At 41.8% G+C, this 14,913-nt stretch overlaps 1 protein-coding gene across 2 annotated transcripts in view; it reads right to left on the bottom strand.

Annotated features, from left to right (window-relative positions):
* GPC4 (glypican 4) overlaps window positions 1–14,913 on the bottom strand; it is a 115,513-nt gene that overhangs the window by 32,750 nt on the left and 67,850 nt on the right. For both annotated transcript variants that reach the window (XM_003420844.4, XM_064277596.1), the window contains exon 2: window positions 937–1,095. In XM_003420844.4, the coding sequence (XP_003420892.2) occupies window positions 937–1,095 (159 nt within the window). The remainder of the gene's footprint in view (window positions 1–936; window positions 1,096–14,913) is intronic.

A 14,913-nucleotide genomic window follows, 5' to 3' on the forward strand; every position in this document is an offset into this window, starting at 1 on the left:
CATTCCTATTAAAATTAAATCTACTTCATAACAATCTTCAAACTGAGTGAACGAACAGCTTTAGAAAACAGAATCCTGTGGTATTTTGGACCCCATACTCTATTTTTTTTTTAAGTCTGTTATCTGTAACATTGCTTCAAAAATGAGTGTAAAGAGTGCCTCTCATTTGGCTCGTATTGGCTATTTCTTCCCTTAATAGGTAAGTGTGCATGAGGGAAGCCATGTTTGGCACAGGGGATTAGAATGGGTTCTGTGGTAGCTTTACATGGATAGACTGAGCCAGAGCCCCTGCTGAAAGGAAGCTGGAGATGGTACCCAGCTCACTGAAGGCTAACTACTCTGGTGGCTCTCGGGGTTACCTCTGGGCCACTGCTGCCTGGAGACTCAAGAGCTGAGCTTTAATCCCATCTGTGTTCTGCACAGCTTCTAGGAATTCTAGTTGTCTTTGGGGGATCCATTTTGAAATTTAATTTGAAGCCCAGCATCTGCAGAATCTCTACGGTTATTTTGACTAAGACAGTTTTCAGATGTCTGCTTTTTATTAGGAAGATTTTTTTTGTAAGTGACTTGCGTCAACAACACCATTCTGTGTTCACCCAAGGAAATAAATAAAAGCATTTAAATTAAACTACTTTAATCTATTTTTTGGCTCCTTGTGACCATATTTCCATAATGCCTACCATACAGATTCTAGTGCAACTGGAGCATCCTAGCAATAAAACTGCAGGGCTAACTTGCCCGTGGGAATCAGCAAGGAGAATATCTTGGGCAAACTCTCAAACAGAGGGAAAAGAGGAGCTCTGGAAAAGCAATCATACAAAGTTACCTGAGAAAGAGGCTGTCAACTCTTAAATATGGCTTGAAAAAATGTGTTAAAACAAAATCACATGTAAACCCAATATCAAAGCACACTTGGACCAAAGTTCCAATACCCACCATCAAACTTCTTGTAGCGGGAATCAAAGATGTCTTGCAAATTATTGCACTGTTCGTTGACCACACTTTTGAAATCATCTTTACTTTGCAGGCTGTACTTCTCCTCCATTTCTTCAGAGCAGCAGGTATAACCCTGGGGACAAATCTTCAAATGGTCACCTGGAAGATACAAAGTAGGACAAGCTTCATCATCATTCATCGAGTCCAAGGGGGAAGGTTTGACTTAGGTGCAGAAGCACTGCTTTGCCTCAGTCTGAGGTTCCTGCAGAGACTCAGGCATCGTGCCTACCTAAGAAGTTTCATGAAGCTGAAAACACATTTACTCTCTTCTCGAAGGGGGCAGGGAAAAAAGCCCCTTCAAAACACAAAAGAACTTTCCATTCAGGGAAGATGGCTACCCCAATAGGATAACTGGTAGGGCCAATAAACAGAGTATCCATTCTTCAGTGTCAACCCAGGCCTCTTTTACAACTGACCCAAGATACCACACTCCAAGAGAGAGTCCTCTTAATGAAAAATGATTTATAAACTATGTGACGACCGCTGAAGACTGAGCAAATATAGGAATAGTTATGTTGTGGGGAAGCAATGAGGTAAATCCATTTCAAAGGTTGGGAGCAGAGGATACTCGGAGTGAGTTCATGCTGGACAACTGAAGTCTATGCTAAATCACCAAGGGGTGATGTGAAATGACCTGCAATTTTAAGATTTTCTAATCCAGTATTTTCTCTGCAGATACCAGAGACGAACACAGCATTCTAATTCTGTATGGTATAGTCTTTCATCCCAATTTAGACTAATGGCTTCTAGTAAATTTTATCCCTATGTAGTGATGTAGTCAAAGACCCATCACCCTACAGCAGTCCCATACACAAAGTATCTCACCGTTCCCTACCCCAACTGTATCCATGCCGCTTGTAGTTTGGAGGTGAGGCTTTGTGGAGTTTCCTTCTGTAAGCTTCAAAGTTCCTCCCTATCCTTCTACTCTTATCACAGAACAAAAATTATGCTTTGAAGTAATCATACTTCTTTCTCATAGTGACCAAGAGGTGCCACTCAAAAATAAACCCCATTAGGCACTAAAAAAAAAAAAAAATTATTTTATTTTTTTTATTAGGTGATCCAATATTAACTGGTATGCAAACGCAGCCACCATCAGTCTGTCAGTTTGTTGTACTGTGGTGACTTGAGTGTTGCTATGATTCTGGAAGCTATGCCACCAGTTTTTCAAATACCAGCAGGGTCACCCATGGTGGACAGAGCTTCTAGACTTAGACACAGTAGGAAGAAAGGCCTGACAATATACTTCCAAAAATTAGCTAATGAAAACCTTATGGATCACAACAGAGTACTGTTTGACATAGTGCTGGAAGATGAGACCTGTAGGTTGGAAGGCACTACACAATAGCCACAGCAATGGACTCAAACATACCAAGGACCATGAAGATGGCACAGGACTAAGAAACGTTTTGTTCTGTTATACACAAGGTCACCATGAGTCAGAGTCAACTTGATGGCAACTAACAACAAGGTACCCGACCATAATTTTGTACCGATGTTTCAAGGATTCACTTCCCTTGTTGCTTCCGCTATTTTTGTCCACGTTCCACATAAGACAAAAGGAGTCTGAACAGAATCAAGATGGCAACTCAGGAACAAGTATATTGAAGACATGCGAACCTGCACCCAATCAACAAAGGACCAGAGAATGGAGAGCAAATCTTTCTAACAATACTAATCACTATGAACTAGGCCACGCAGCGGTAATTACTGTTTCTTGGCTTTGTGTAGTTCCAAGAAATACGCCTTCCCCTAAGATAGACACCACAGTAGCTGCGGGTGGGAAGAGGAGGAGTATTTCAGATAAAATTGAGTAGACAATTTATTTGACCAGCTCTAGATTGTCAACTGCACATATGCAAACCATTACATAATCATATATGTTCCCAATCATTCTGCCTTCCTGGCAATTAAAAAGTAGGAAGAGTGTTATACCAGACAAAAAGGGGCATGAAAGGGCTTTATAAGGAGGAGAAAAGGGAAAAGAATCGCCAAATAACCTCCTTGTCCAGAAATGGCTAAATATTTCTCTTGGCATTTCTGAAACTCTTGGTCAACAGATAATTCTACTAAAAGAAAAGAAAAAAAGGATTGTGTAAATAGTCTAGAGCTGTGAAGTTGCAAAATATCTCAGATCTCATTAGTGAAAGCAGAAGGGTTGCTATACGGCTCGGTTTTATGGAAATGCCTTTGTTAAACAACCAAAAACAAAACTCCCTCTTCACTGGCTTGAGTTCACAGCGGGTCTATGATATTGGCACACATAATTAACACAGAGCTAGCCAGTTGTCTCCTGGTTCAGGGTTGACGATTACCCCTATCAGAGTTTCACCGCATTAAACAATATGAAGGGCCCCAACTAGTACAGTGGGTGGCTGCATTAAATAACACACATCACACTCGCATCCCACGTGGAAAATTAATTGGAATGGTCGGAATAAGAACTTCACGCAGGCCTATTTAAGGGAATTCCTTCAGTATTTTAAGATTATCATGGGCTAATGTTCATGTCGGCTGGTTTTTAAGCCCCTGTGCAAAGATTCCACTATGGGGTGCGTTAAATTTCCAAGGCAAAAAAAAAAAAAGCAGTTCATGAGGTTGGGAAACCGTCTATGTTCACCCAATCTTAATGGGGTTCACACACAGAATAACTGAAAGGAACACTTATCAAATCCTATCAAAACAGGCTTCCAAGTACAAAGAAAAGAATCCCTTTCCCCCGTCGTCCCTCAATGTACCTGCATGTACACATATACATATGCACACAACCTGAAGCCAGAAAATTCTGAGAGACAGGAGGAGAGAATCATTTTCTCTATCCAAGAAGGTGCAAGACTTCAATGGGTTTAAACTTACCCACAGGAATTTTACATTGAGGCTACACCCTTCAAAAATGAGAAGCAGCAATAAAAGTTTTTTACTGGTAACCTGCCGCAAGTAGACACCACAGCTTACACTGGCACGTATAAAAGGCCCAGGGTGGCTCATACACTCCACCCTTTCCTACCCACCAGGGGCCCTCGGCAGGACCTTATGGAGACCTGCTTATACTTGAAGACTGGAGTACCTCTTTGTTTTGGCAATATTTAATTGGAAGAAAAAATAAAAGGCGAGAGAGAGTCTACTTTCATCTTAGAAGATCTTCCCAGGGAGGCTGTTGAATGGCTTGCCTTGTGTAAAGGATGACAGCAGGGTAAATACTCAGATAATGTTTCTACTGGCAAAGTTGGCTTCCCCTCAATGCAAACAAGCCCAGCACGCCACTTTCGGCCTCACAGACTTAGCCACAGCTTATTCTCTCAGTGGTACTGCAAAAGGTCATTTGTCATTCTCGCTAAAAGTCCTGACTGAGACCCAGGAAGTCCCAGGCACACTTGGAAACTAAACCACAAGACACATGGAGGTGACCAGGGATTCAGTGCCATAACCAGTTTCTGCAGATTGAAATACAAGGGGCGGGGGGAGAGGCAAGAGCCTTGGTGCACTGGAAAATGCAATTACGGTTACAACTGGTAGGCACTCTGTTTCGTGTGTTGGAGGCTGCTTCTAACACGCTGTGTATGAACAAGAAATGCCTTTTCTTTCTGCAGGAAATCTCCCTTCCAAACTTGGTGATCCTATTTACTTCTCCTTTAAAAAGCATGCCACGACAACTGCGGGGGGTAGCACTGGGCACCTGCAATTCTGAAAAAGGGCTCTAGGTGATTCTGATACACACCCTTGTTTAGCAATCATCGATAGAAACAGAAAGTAGATTAGAGGTTATTAAGAGCCCACAGGCAGGGGAGGGATGGGAGTTATTGCTTAATAGGTAGAATTTCTGTTTAGGGAGTTGAGAAACTTTTGGAAGTAGATAATGGCGAGGGTTGCACAACATTCTGAATCTGATCGATGCCACTGAAACGGACACTTAAAAATGGTTCAAATGGAAAATTTTATGTTACATATTTTTTGCCACAAAAAAAAAACAAAAGGCGGCAGCAACATTGCTCAAGGTTTAAAATCAGAGCAGCAGAAAAGCAGGAATACCAGTTAACCAGCTAATCCAACAGCTCAAGTGAACAGCAATTATGAGCTGCAACCATCATTTCTCTCACCTGTTTCTCCAACGCAACCACCTTCTTCCATGACCCATGCTACGTATGGTTTCTTCTCCGTATTATCTCTTCTAATCCATCGCTATACAGTCCATTCCAACTCATAGAGCCCTACAGGACTGAGTAGAACTGTCCCATAGGGTTTCCAAGGAGCACCTGGTGATTCCAACTGCCGACCTTTTGGTCAGCGGCTGAGCTCTTAAGCACTGTGCCACCAGGGCTTCCTGTATCTCTCTCCTGTCCACCTTTCTACCCTATCCATATTGCTCTTTCTCACCCCTCCACACCTCTTCAACTGTGCATAATATGAAACTGAAGAACTGTTTTTTTATTTGTTGTCCTTATCGAGAGCTCCTGGGTCTTAAAATTTTAACAGCAGGTGAATTGAGTGTTTGAATTGAGTGTTTTCTAAGGAAGCACCTAAATTAAGTTGCTTTTTGTACATGGCCCTTGATTAGGTTTTTACTTTGTGGGTCAGTGGCCTTCAATAGAAAAAAGGCTCCCGAGCCCTGTCCTAGGAGGCTTGGATGGGATTCAATGAAGCGTGCCTTTAAAGCTTAACTCTATGGCATTAAAAACAAAAAAATCACCCGAAAGAGCCAAACTTTTTTCAGTCACACCAGCTCTATGTAATTTCTCTTTAGTCTTAATATCAATGCCTTAGTTTTCAAAGCTGAACAAAGACAATCACAATAAATTACTACTCAATCCTGCGGAGTGTGTACTGGTCCCTTTCTGAAGCACTTCAAATCAATCATTAAAGAAGTAGGCATTGAGTATGAGGGATCTACCCCATCCTTTAACAAAGCTTTGGGTGAACAATTTGGGGAACCATGCCTTCTCAATTTATCTCATTTACTCCTCTCTCCAAAGGCTGCTTCGATATACAAATAACTCAGATTCCCACAGAAAAACGTTATAAGTGGTGGTTAGGTTCTTAGGCCAGATCTCGGCATACTTACCATTAACCTGACTATTTTAACTGTATCTAACAACCCTTTTCTTTGTCGCTCTTGGAAAACTCATTTTAAAGGATAAGCCAGATGCCAAGAAAATGCCCCCACTTTTGGCGGGGGAGAGGGGTTGGAGGGCTACTTGTAGTCACCACTAGGCTATTAGCCTTCTGCGCCTATGAGAGACAAAGTAAATGACGATTACTCCTCAGGTTTACTAAATGGAGGGACAGCAACCAGAAACAGGACACAGCAGCAGAAAACTGAGGCTTGTATGTCCCAGGGTGATTTGTAAAGCAGACTTTCTCTGTATCCCACTGATCTGATGAGTAAAGCAACCAAATGTCTTTGGTAAAGGAATACAAATTGCAACCTAAGAACGAGGGTTGCCATGAGGACCATGTGAGGGAACAGAGTGGAAAACATTTTGGGAAGTGCAAATGTAAAGGATTATAATTTTGCACTGGCCTTTATCACTTGGATTACAAAGGAAACTTAGTTCTTTACAAGTGGTTTTTAAGAATTAATGTTTAAAAGGTTCCAAACTCTTAACATAACTGAGATCTTTCATTCTGTAGGGCTGGTGGCGCAGTGATTAAAGTACTCAGCTGTTAACCGAAAGGTCGGCCATTTGAACTCTCCTGCCCACTCTCCTCAGGAGAAAGATGTAGTCTGCTTCTGTAAAGATACACAGCCTTGGAAATTTTATGGGGTAGTTCTAGTCTCTCCTATAAGGTCGCTATGAGTCAGAATTGATGGCAGTGGGTTTGGTTGGGTTGGTAGCACATCAGTTAAGTGCTCGCCTGCTAACCGAAAGGCTGGTGATCTGCTCCCACAAAGCACAGCCAACGCCAAGTCTATACAGCAGTTCTATTCCGTGACATGGGATTGCTGTGAGAAGAAAATCAATTTGAAGGCACCTAACAACAATGGTGTTTTGGGTGTCAGAACACTTGATCTGGGAGACAGGGATATGAGTTTAAGTTCTAGCTCGAACATGATTTACTGTTTGACCTTGGGAAACTCTCTTACCCTGTCAGAGCCTGGAAGAGCCCTGTCAACAAGAAAGCATTATATAAACATAAGACAGTGCTACTACAAAACAATAAGAGAAAGGAAAAATCTCTCTTATATTCTAATAAGCTACTGAAGCGCTCCATTAAGAGGCATTCCTGACAACTGTACTGGTAAGGGGGAAAAGGGGTTGAGGAGAGTAGCACCTTCTTTCTTCCATGTAGTTCAGGAATATTTCATACTAAAGGAAGAATTTCAGTGAGTAAAGATAACCAGGAAAGCAAGCATACAAGTAAGAGTCGAGTGGCGTGCATAAGAGATGGCCAACTGCTAACAACCAAGCACTGACATTGAAAGGAGGAGCCTAAGGAAAGATGGTGACTAAATATAATGTGGCATCTTGGATGGGATCCAGGATGGGACGCTGGAACACAAGAGATGTTTGGGGGGGGGGGGGGGGACCAAACAAAAAATTTGTCCTTGAATGCTCATAGAAGTATTACTCATAATAGCCAAAAGGTGAAAACAACCCAAACGCCCATCAACTGATGAATGAACAAATACAATGTGGTATATCCATACAACTATTATTCACGCATAAAAAGGAATGAAGTAATAATACATGCTACAGCATGGATGAACCTTGAAAACATTATGCTGAGTAAAAGACGCCAGACCCAAATGCCACATATTATCTGATTTCACTGATATGAAATGTTCAGAAGAGGCAAATCCATAGAGACAGAAAGTTGATTAATGATTTCCAGGGGCTGGGGAAGGGTGAAGGGAAATGGCAAAGGGCTGCTTATGGGGGGATGGGGTTTCTTTCCTGTGATCAAAATGTTCTGGAATTTAATTAGTGATGATGACTGCACAACTGTGAATATACAAAAAGCCACTGAACTGTACGCTTTAAATGGGTAAACTGTTTCATATATGAATTATAGCAATAAAGCTGTTACCAAAAAACAACACTAAACCTAAGGAAAGCTGAATAAAATATACCAAAAAAACCAAACCCATTGCCATCTAGTCAATTCTGACTCATAGTGATCCTATAGGACAGAATAGAACTGCCCCACAGGGTTTCCAAAGAGCACCTGGTGGATTCAAACTGCCCACCCTTTGGTTAGCAGCCGTAGCTTTTAATCAGTGCACCACCAGGGTTTCCAAGAAAGTACAGACTTTAGTTAATAATACGACAATACTGACAAACATATCAAACTAATATAAGATGTTGATAATAGGGAGGAATGAGTGTGAGGAATAGGGAAACACTGCCCTATCTTTGCAACTTCAGTAAATCTAAAACCATTCTAAGATAAAAAGGTTATTCAAACAAACAAAAAAAAAGTAAGCCTCGATTTTCAAAATAAAAGAACAAACATGGCCGGGGGAAAAGCAACTTTCATCAGGTTTTTAAAAAATATAAAGACTTAACATAATTCTAATATTGGGGAGCTACCTTTAGCTATTATTTGCTGGGGGAATTTTCCTAATCCCTCAATTGCTACTTTACCTGCTTTTCTAATTTTTATTTGTCCTGAAAGTAAAACAATTCCTTACTGTTGGTCTAAAGACTTACCCGAAATAATTTCTGTTCACCTTTTAGATCTAAATTCACATAGCCACGAAGTGAACGAAAACGCAGGTTGCTATAGATAAACTCCAGCCCCTCCAAGCTATCCAAGAACCGGGAAGGAACAGACAATGCTCTCCTTCATAGGAACAAAGAAAGAAAATCTCTAAAGGTTGTTAATAATCCCAGTGGGGTGAAGAACATATACATTAATCCACCCTCCCCCCTCCCTTCCAAAAGGGAGTCAAATTACTGCATAGCATGTGCTACCCACGTGGAAAGCCTGAAGTCATCTGACCTAGACCTTAATAACAAAGTACATAAATTACAGTCATTATGCAGATGTATGATTTGAAATCGTCGACCAATCACTAGGAGAAATGCAGCTACTTAGCATTTTGCAAAACCTTGCCAAAATATAGCTCTGGAGGGCTTAAGACTGCCAATTACTTTTAGGTCTACTAACTCTGCAAGGCAGGCTAGAGAAGGCCAATCAGAAACATGTAGCATTTCAAAAATCAGTTTTATTATATTTTTCTGAGAGTACCTTTGTGTAAGTATAGTTGGAAGAGTTAGGATTGCTACTTCAAAACTTCATTTCATGAGCTTGCAACAGCTTTAAAATGCACTGCAGATAGAAATCAGGTAGGGCTGTTGATTGCTTTTTAAATGGTAAGCAACTCATGAAGTCAACCTGATATCTGATTACATTAGAACCCCATTATAACCGCACCAAAGGCTTACTAAAAGTAAGGCACATCAATCAAACCAAATGGAATGAATGGCCCTAAATTCACTCTTTGACCTTATGTTACCATCACTTCGGAACAGCTATCGCAAGTCCGTCTATTTTGCACATTTACAACCAGGGCTTCTATAGAAATAATAATGCTGGCGATTAACCCAAAACTCAAAAATTTGGAGAATCTTGTAAATAAATACAGGCAGTCCCCAAGTTACTAACTCCTCACGAACCAATCCCATAAAGCCTACTAAAAATCCGAGGTACATACAATGAACGGTTCGTAATAACAGACACTACTTTGTGACTCGCATCAAAATATTATTATTATATTTTGATATTACTGTTGTATTGTTCTGTTAAAGATGTTTTAGTGTATCTGGAATTGTTTCCTCACTAAGACAAATATTTGACTGATGCTAGATATGATGGACATGAACCTTATCTAACTGTTCTGACTCATGTACAGATTCTACTTAGAGACAGACTTGGAAACAAAACTGGCGTAATCCGGGGAATGCCTTTATTTCCTAATCAAGTCGGTGCTAATAAAAGCCTCCAGGAAACACGCTGGGGACAGCGGATTCTTGTGGGGTAGCTAGGGTCAGGGGGAGGTCTGGTGGTGCAATGGTTAAGCACTTGGCTGCTAACCAAATGGTTGGTGATCTGAACTCTGCAGCCGCTCCGTGGGAGAAAAGACCTGGCAATCTGCTTCTGTCAGGATTACAGCCTTAGAAACCCTGTGGGGGCAGTTCTACTCTATCCTATAGGGTCACTATGGAGCCCTCTTGCTGGTTTTACAACCAACAAAGAAGAGCTTTTCTGTCAATGAATCAGGTACACATACCCTGGTGGCGTCGTTTGAAAATTTCTCTCAAATATTAATTTACGATGTTCATTTGGCTCATAATTTAAGAGAATGCCTGGGAATAGAGAAATGATTCTTAATGCCTCTTTGGATTTCTGAATTACTCAAGTGATTTAAAGGAGCCAGAAGCGAATTTCAAGTCGTTTAGGAGGAAAAAAAGTACGTAGAGCCCGAGTATGTTTGTTACATAGTGCATATGAGATTGAGATTTCCACAACTCTCCTTGGTCTCTCCTGTTTTTATTGTGCCCCCTTCCTTGAATTTTTGGCATACTCTCCCTCCCCCATCCCTGAGGTTTTCTTTCCTGTGCATTTCACTGTTTAGAAAGTGAGTGCTGAGAAACTGTATAAATGAGACAGATTTCCTGGGTCGTTCAGGTCAGTTACAGCCTCAGTTATACATTCAGCTATGAATCAAAAGTAGCCTGGTGAGGAAATGCCATTGGCCAGGGCATTTTTTCCCTTTGGTGCCCAATACTGTTGTTGTTAGTTGCAGTCCAGTCAGCTTCAACTCATGAAGACCCCACGCATAACAGAACAAAATGTTGCATGGTCCTGTGCCATTGTCATGATCACTGGTGTTGGTGCCCAACAGAACTTCTGGAATCCTACCACCCAAGCTGTGCATCGTTATCTGTGGTATACCATAGGCCTCAGCACAGCCATTTCTAAGACAGCTGCTCAGAGCAGGCTTTAAGGGTCGTGAGAATTTCCAGTATAGGAGAAGGGAGGGGGTGCTGCCACTAGCAACTTGCTGTTTCTCTGCACCCCTGGTGTGCTTAAGTCTTAATGGTGGTCCCTGTGGGCAATCACTTAAGATTCCAAAGACAGCAAAAGACAGAAGGTCTCTCTCCTCAGGAAAAGATGAGAGATACTCCTTCCCTCCCCTCCCCAGGGGGCTAACTGAACACCCACTTCCAACAGAGAATGATCTTCCTTATTATTCCCAGGTAAGATGAACGGGAGCCTCCACCAGTACCAGTTGCTATCAACATGGTGACCCCATGAGTCAGAGTAGAACTGCACTCCTTAGGGTTTTCAAGGGGTGATGTTTTTTGGAAGTGGATCCCCAGGAGTTTCTTCCAAGGGACCTCTGGGTGGAGTCAAACTGCAGACCTTTGTGGTTCACAGATAGGTGCATAAACCTTTTGCACCACCCAGGGACTCCAAAGAGGTCCCCCAGGAACTCATTTATCAGTTAGCCTGCCGCAGCCCTTTAAGTTTCACAGCCAGGCCAGAAAAACTCGGCAGCTTCATACCAAGTTCCCTGCAATTAGAGAAGAAAATGTAGTTGGGAGGAGGGGGCCTACAGCTATCAGGCCCCTGCTCTAATACAACTATTAGTATCTTTCAGTATATACATAGCTCATGGGTTGTGTGGGTCACGAAAACCTTAAACAGATTATTTATTATTATTATTGTGTGTAGCTCGAGTAACAGGGAAAAGAAAATCTCTCTTTAGTACCTCTTGATCCTCACTCCTAACTTTCAAGATATACCTAAAATTCCACCTCCAAAAACATAGTGTGAGTACAGGTTTTCAGTAAATCTACTGTCTAGGAAAAATTTACCAATACCATATTCTTTCATCATGCTTTGGGGTGAGATATTTCTCCAGAAGATTACTGAGAGAAAGCTATTTACACCAAGTTGAGTGCAAAGTCCACTTCTTGACAGAAGAACTGATTCTCCTACATCAGATATCATGTCACACAAATCATTCTTCAAAATTCTAGCTAGTCATCAATGAAATGGAGGGGAAAGAAGCACTTCCATTTTTAATGTTTGTGCCTAATTACATTCCTTAAAGACCCGTTTCCACAAAATTCTCATTAAAGGTCAGCTGAATGTTTCAGCTTACTCTAATACAGATACGCACTGAAGGGCTCCTAATTAGTCCCAGTGCCCATGGACATAGACATGAGCCACAGTTGAACAGGGGTTAATTTTATGACATGAGAGAAAATGTCTTCTGAGCCTTTGCACAGGCAGCTGGGGGAGGGGCAGAGTCCTCCGCACAACCCCCTTTCTGCAACTTTGTTTCCCCAAACTTCCCAACTGAGGGTGAAAAGTCTACAGGTCTTTCCTTTAAGATGCATGCTTTGTGATATGAACCATGCCCTGTTCAGTTAAAAACAACAAAAAAAAAACTCCTCCTCACCCTCATCTAGGACCCTAGTACTGGGGCTGTCCCCTTGGGGCATATACCCTGTGCTTCCAGCTAATGGGCTCTTTGCTATTCAGAAAAGTATTGTTGGCAAATGAAAAGATCTTAATGCCTGCTCCCTCTTCTTAATCATTTACTGCAGTTAAGTAAAATTTACCTCAATCCTAATTTTGGAAAGAACGTCACTATTTATATATTCCAGCACTTGAGTGCTTAACCATTGAAACTCCAGGCTTCCCTACACATGCATTCCAAAACCAAAGCAAACCAAATCCAGCATCCTCTTCTAGGGAGGCAATAGTGCATAAGCTTCAAGTCAGACAAATGGACTCAAAGTCAGACACCAAACAAACCCACTGCTGTTGAGTCAATTTTGACTCAGAGACCCTATACCACAGAGGAGAACTGCCCCATAGGGTTTCCAATGCTGTAAATCTTTACGGAATCAGATTGCCACCTCTTTCTCCTGTGGGATTAGTCCCTTCAAAAACATAAGTTCACTGGCCAAGCAGAGATTCCCTTTATAGACATGATGTTGTCCTTCCCAACAGATTGAGTTTACTTAAATTCTCAGTGTTCCCACCCTTTATTATAGATTCTACCAGCTTGTCTTTGTAAGTAAGGTTTCTCAGGTCTGCTTGGAAGTTATCCTAATGGCAACCTGCCAGCTCCTTGACACCATATGATTCCCCGGTCTCACCTTTCAGAACCTGGCCTTTAAAATCAGATCTGCATTTGTTCATTAGGATGAGAAAAATCCTTTGTTTGAGATCAGCTGCTAACCTAAAGGTTGGCCATTTAAATCTCCCCCTCCCCCACAGTGGCACAGCAGAAGAAAGGCTTGGCAAACTTCTTCCAGAAAGATTACAGCCAAGAAAACCATATGGAGTGGTTCTACTCTAACACATGGGGTTGCCATGAGTCCAAATCGACTGGATGGCAACAGATTTTTACTATGAATTTTTTTTAACCTAGTTACTTCAACTGGTCCACCTCAAGAGATTATCTAGGAATGGAACTCTCCTTTAGCAATTCAAAAAGATTGTTGGGGCTAAATACAGTATTTATCAAATGCCATTTTTGTGCCAGAAACCCTCGCGGCATAGTGGTTAAGAACTACGGCTATTGACCAAAAGGTTGGCAGTTGGAATCCACCAGGTGCTCCTTGGAAACCCTATGGGGCAGTTCTACTCTGTCCTACGAGGTTTCTGTGAATTGGAATCAACTGGACAGCAATGGGTTTGGTTTTTGTTTTTTTTTTTTAATGCGCCAGATGCCATCCATTGGCTCAGTAAATATTTTTTAAAAAGGCTTGGTATCTGCCCTCTTGCAAATTACAAGATGGACATGGATTTTATTGCTTTTTTTTTCTTTCTCCTTCTTACTCTATAAATTGCTTCACCCTTCCACCCCCCAAAGCAGGAGGAGAATTTGCCCAGATGATCATTATGAGATTTCTGAGGTCTTTTTGATCTGATCTTGGAAGAATCCAAGTCCAGAAGACAGGAGGAAAGATAAACCAATCCCAGGCATATCAAGCCAACTCATGCTTTTCACTTTGGAACTTCAAAGGGGTACCACTAGAGGTGCCTTTGAACAAAGTGGGAGATTAACACACTCAAATATCATCTACACATTGCCAGATGTACCGTGTATATTTCTGAGTCATCCAAAAGTACAGAAGGCATTTGCTTACACTCAGCAGAATCATGCAATGGGGGTATAAACAAATTCCTGCCCAAGTGAGAACCTAGTTCAATAAAGCAAAATCCACAAGGCGGGAACTTCTCACTAAAATGCTGTTTATTTTATTTGGCTTGGCAAATGAGAGGCCACTAAACATTTCATTTCAAAACTCATCTCAGGCAATGCTAATGCTTTGATTTTTAAAAGCCCCAAATCTGGTCACTTAACTGAGGAGCTCCCTGGCATGGCTCCATTCAGTATTTTGCAGCTGAGGTCTTAAGAGGAAAGGTTCTGTGCCGTCATGTGACAGACATACCACATCACACAGTCCCTTCTCCACCACACTAGGAATAATACCTGCTTGTTCTGGGCTCTGTAAAACTCTGATAACAAGGTGCCTGAAATCAAAAGTACGGTATCGATGAGGCAATCCTTCAGCTGGGTTGCCACGCCAGCCACCTACCAATTTCCCCTGGTTCCTTACACATCATGGAGAGGGAAAAATAAAGGCAGATCTTGTGGACAAAATTGAAGTGGTTACTTACTCAGGACACACACACACACACATACCAATGTACTTCCTTACAGAAGGAGATGGAAAAGTGATTGCCTCTTGGCCACCAAGTGCCAAGGAAAGGAGAGAAACCAAACAAATAGGCATTTGCTATGTGCTCAAGTCCCCACAGGCCTGTCCCATTCCTGGCCATTCTCAGAAACAAGCCTGCCAGACCAGAGGCTTCTTCATCACCCCGGGGGCCACAAAGATGTGAACACTGTTCCAGAAAGCAACTAGTGCTTTAGAGGAGGCCTGG

This window comes from Loxodonta africana, chromosome X, assembly GCF_030014295.1.
Source record: "Loxodonta africana isolate mLoxAfr1 chromosome X, mLoxAfr1.hap2, whole genome shotgun sequence".
Classification (NCBI taxonomy): Eukaryota; Metazoa; Chordata; class Mammalia; order Proboscidea; family Elephantidae; genus Loxodonta; species Loxodonta africana.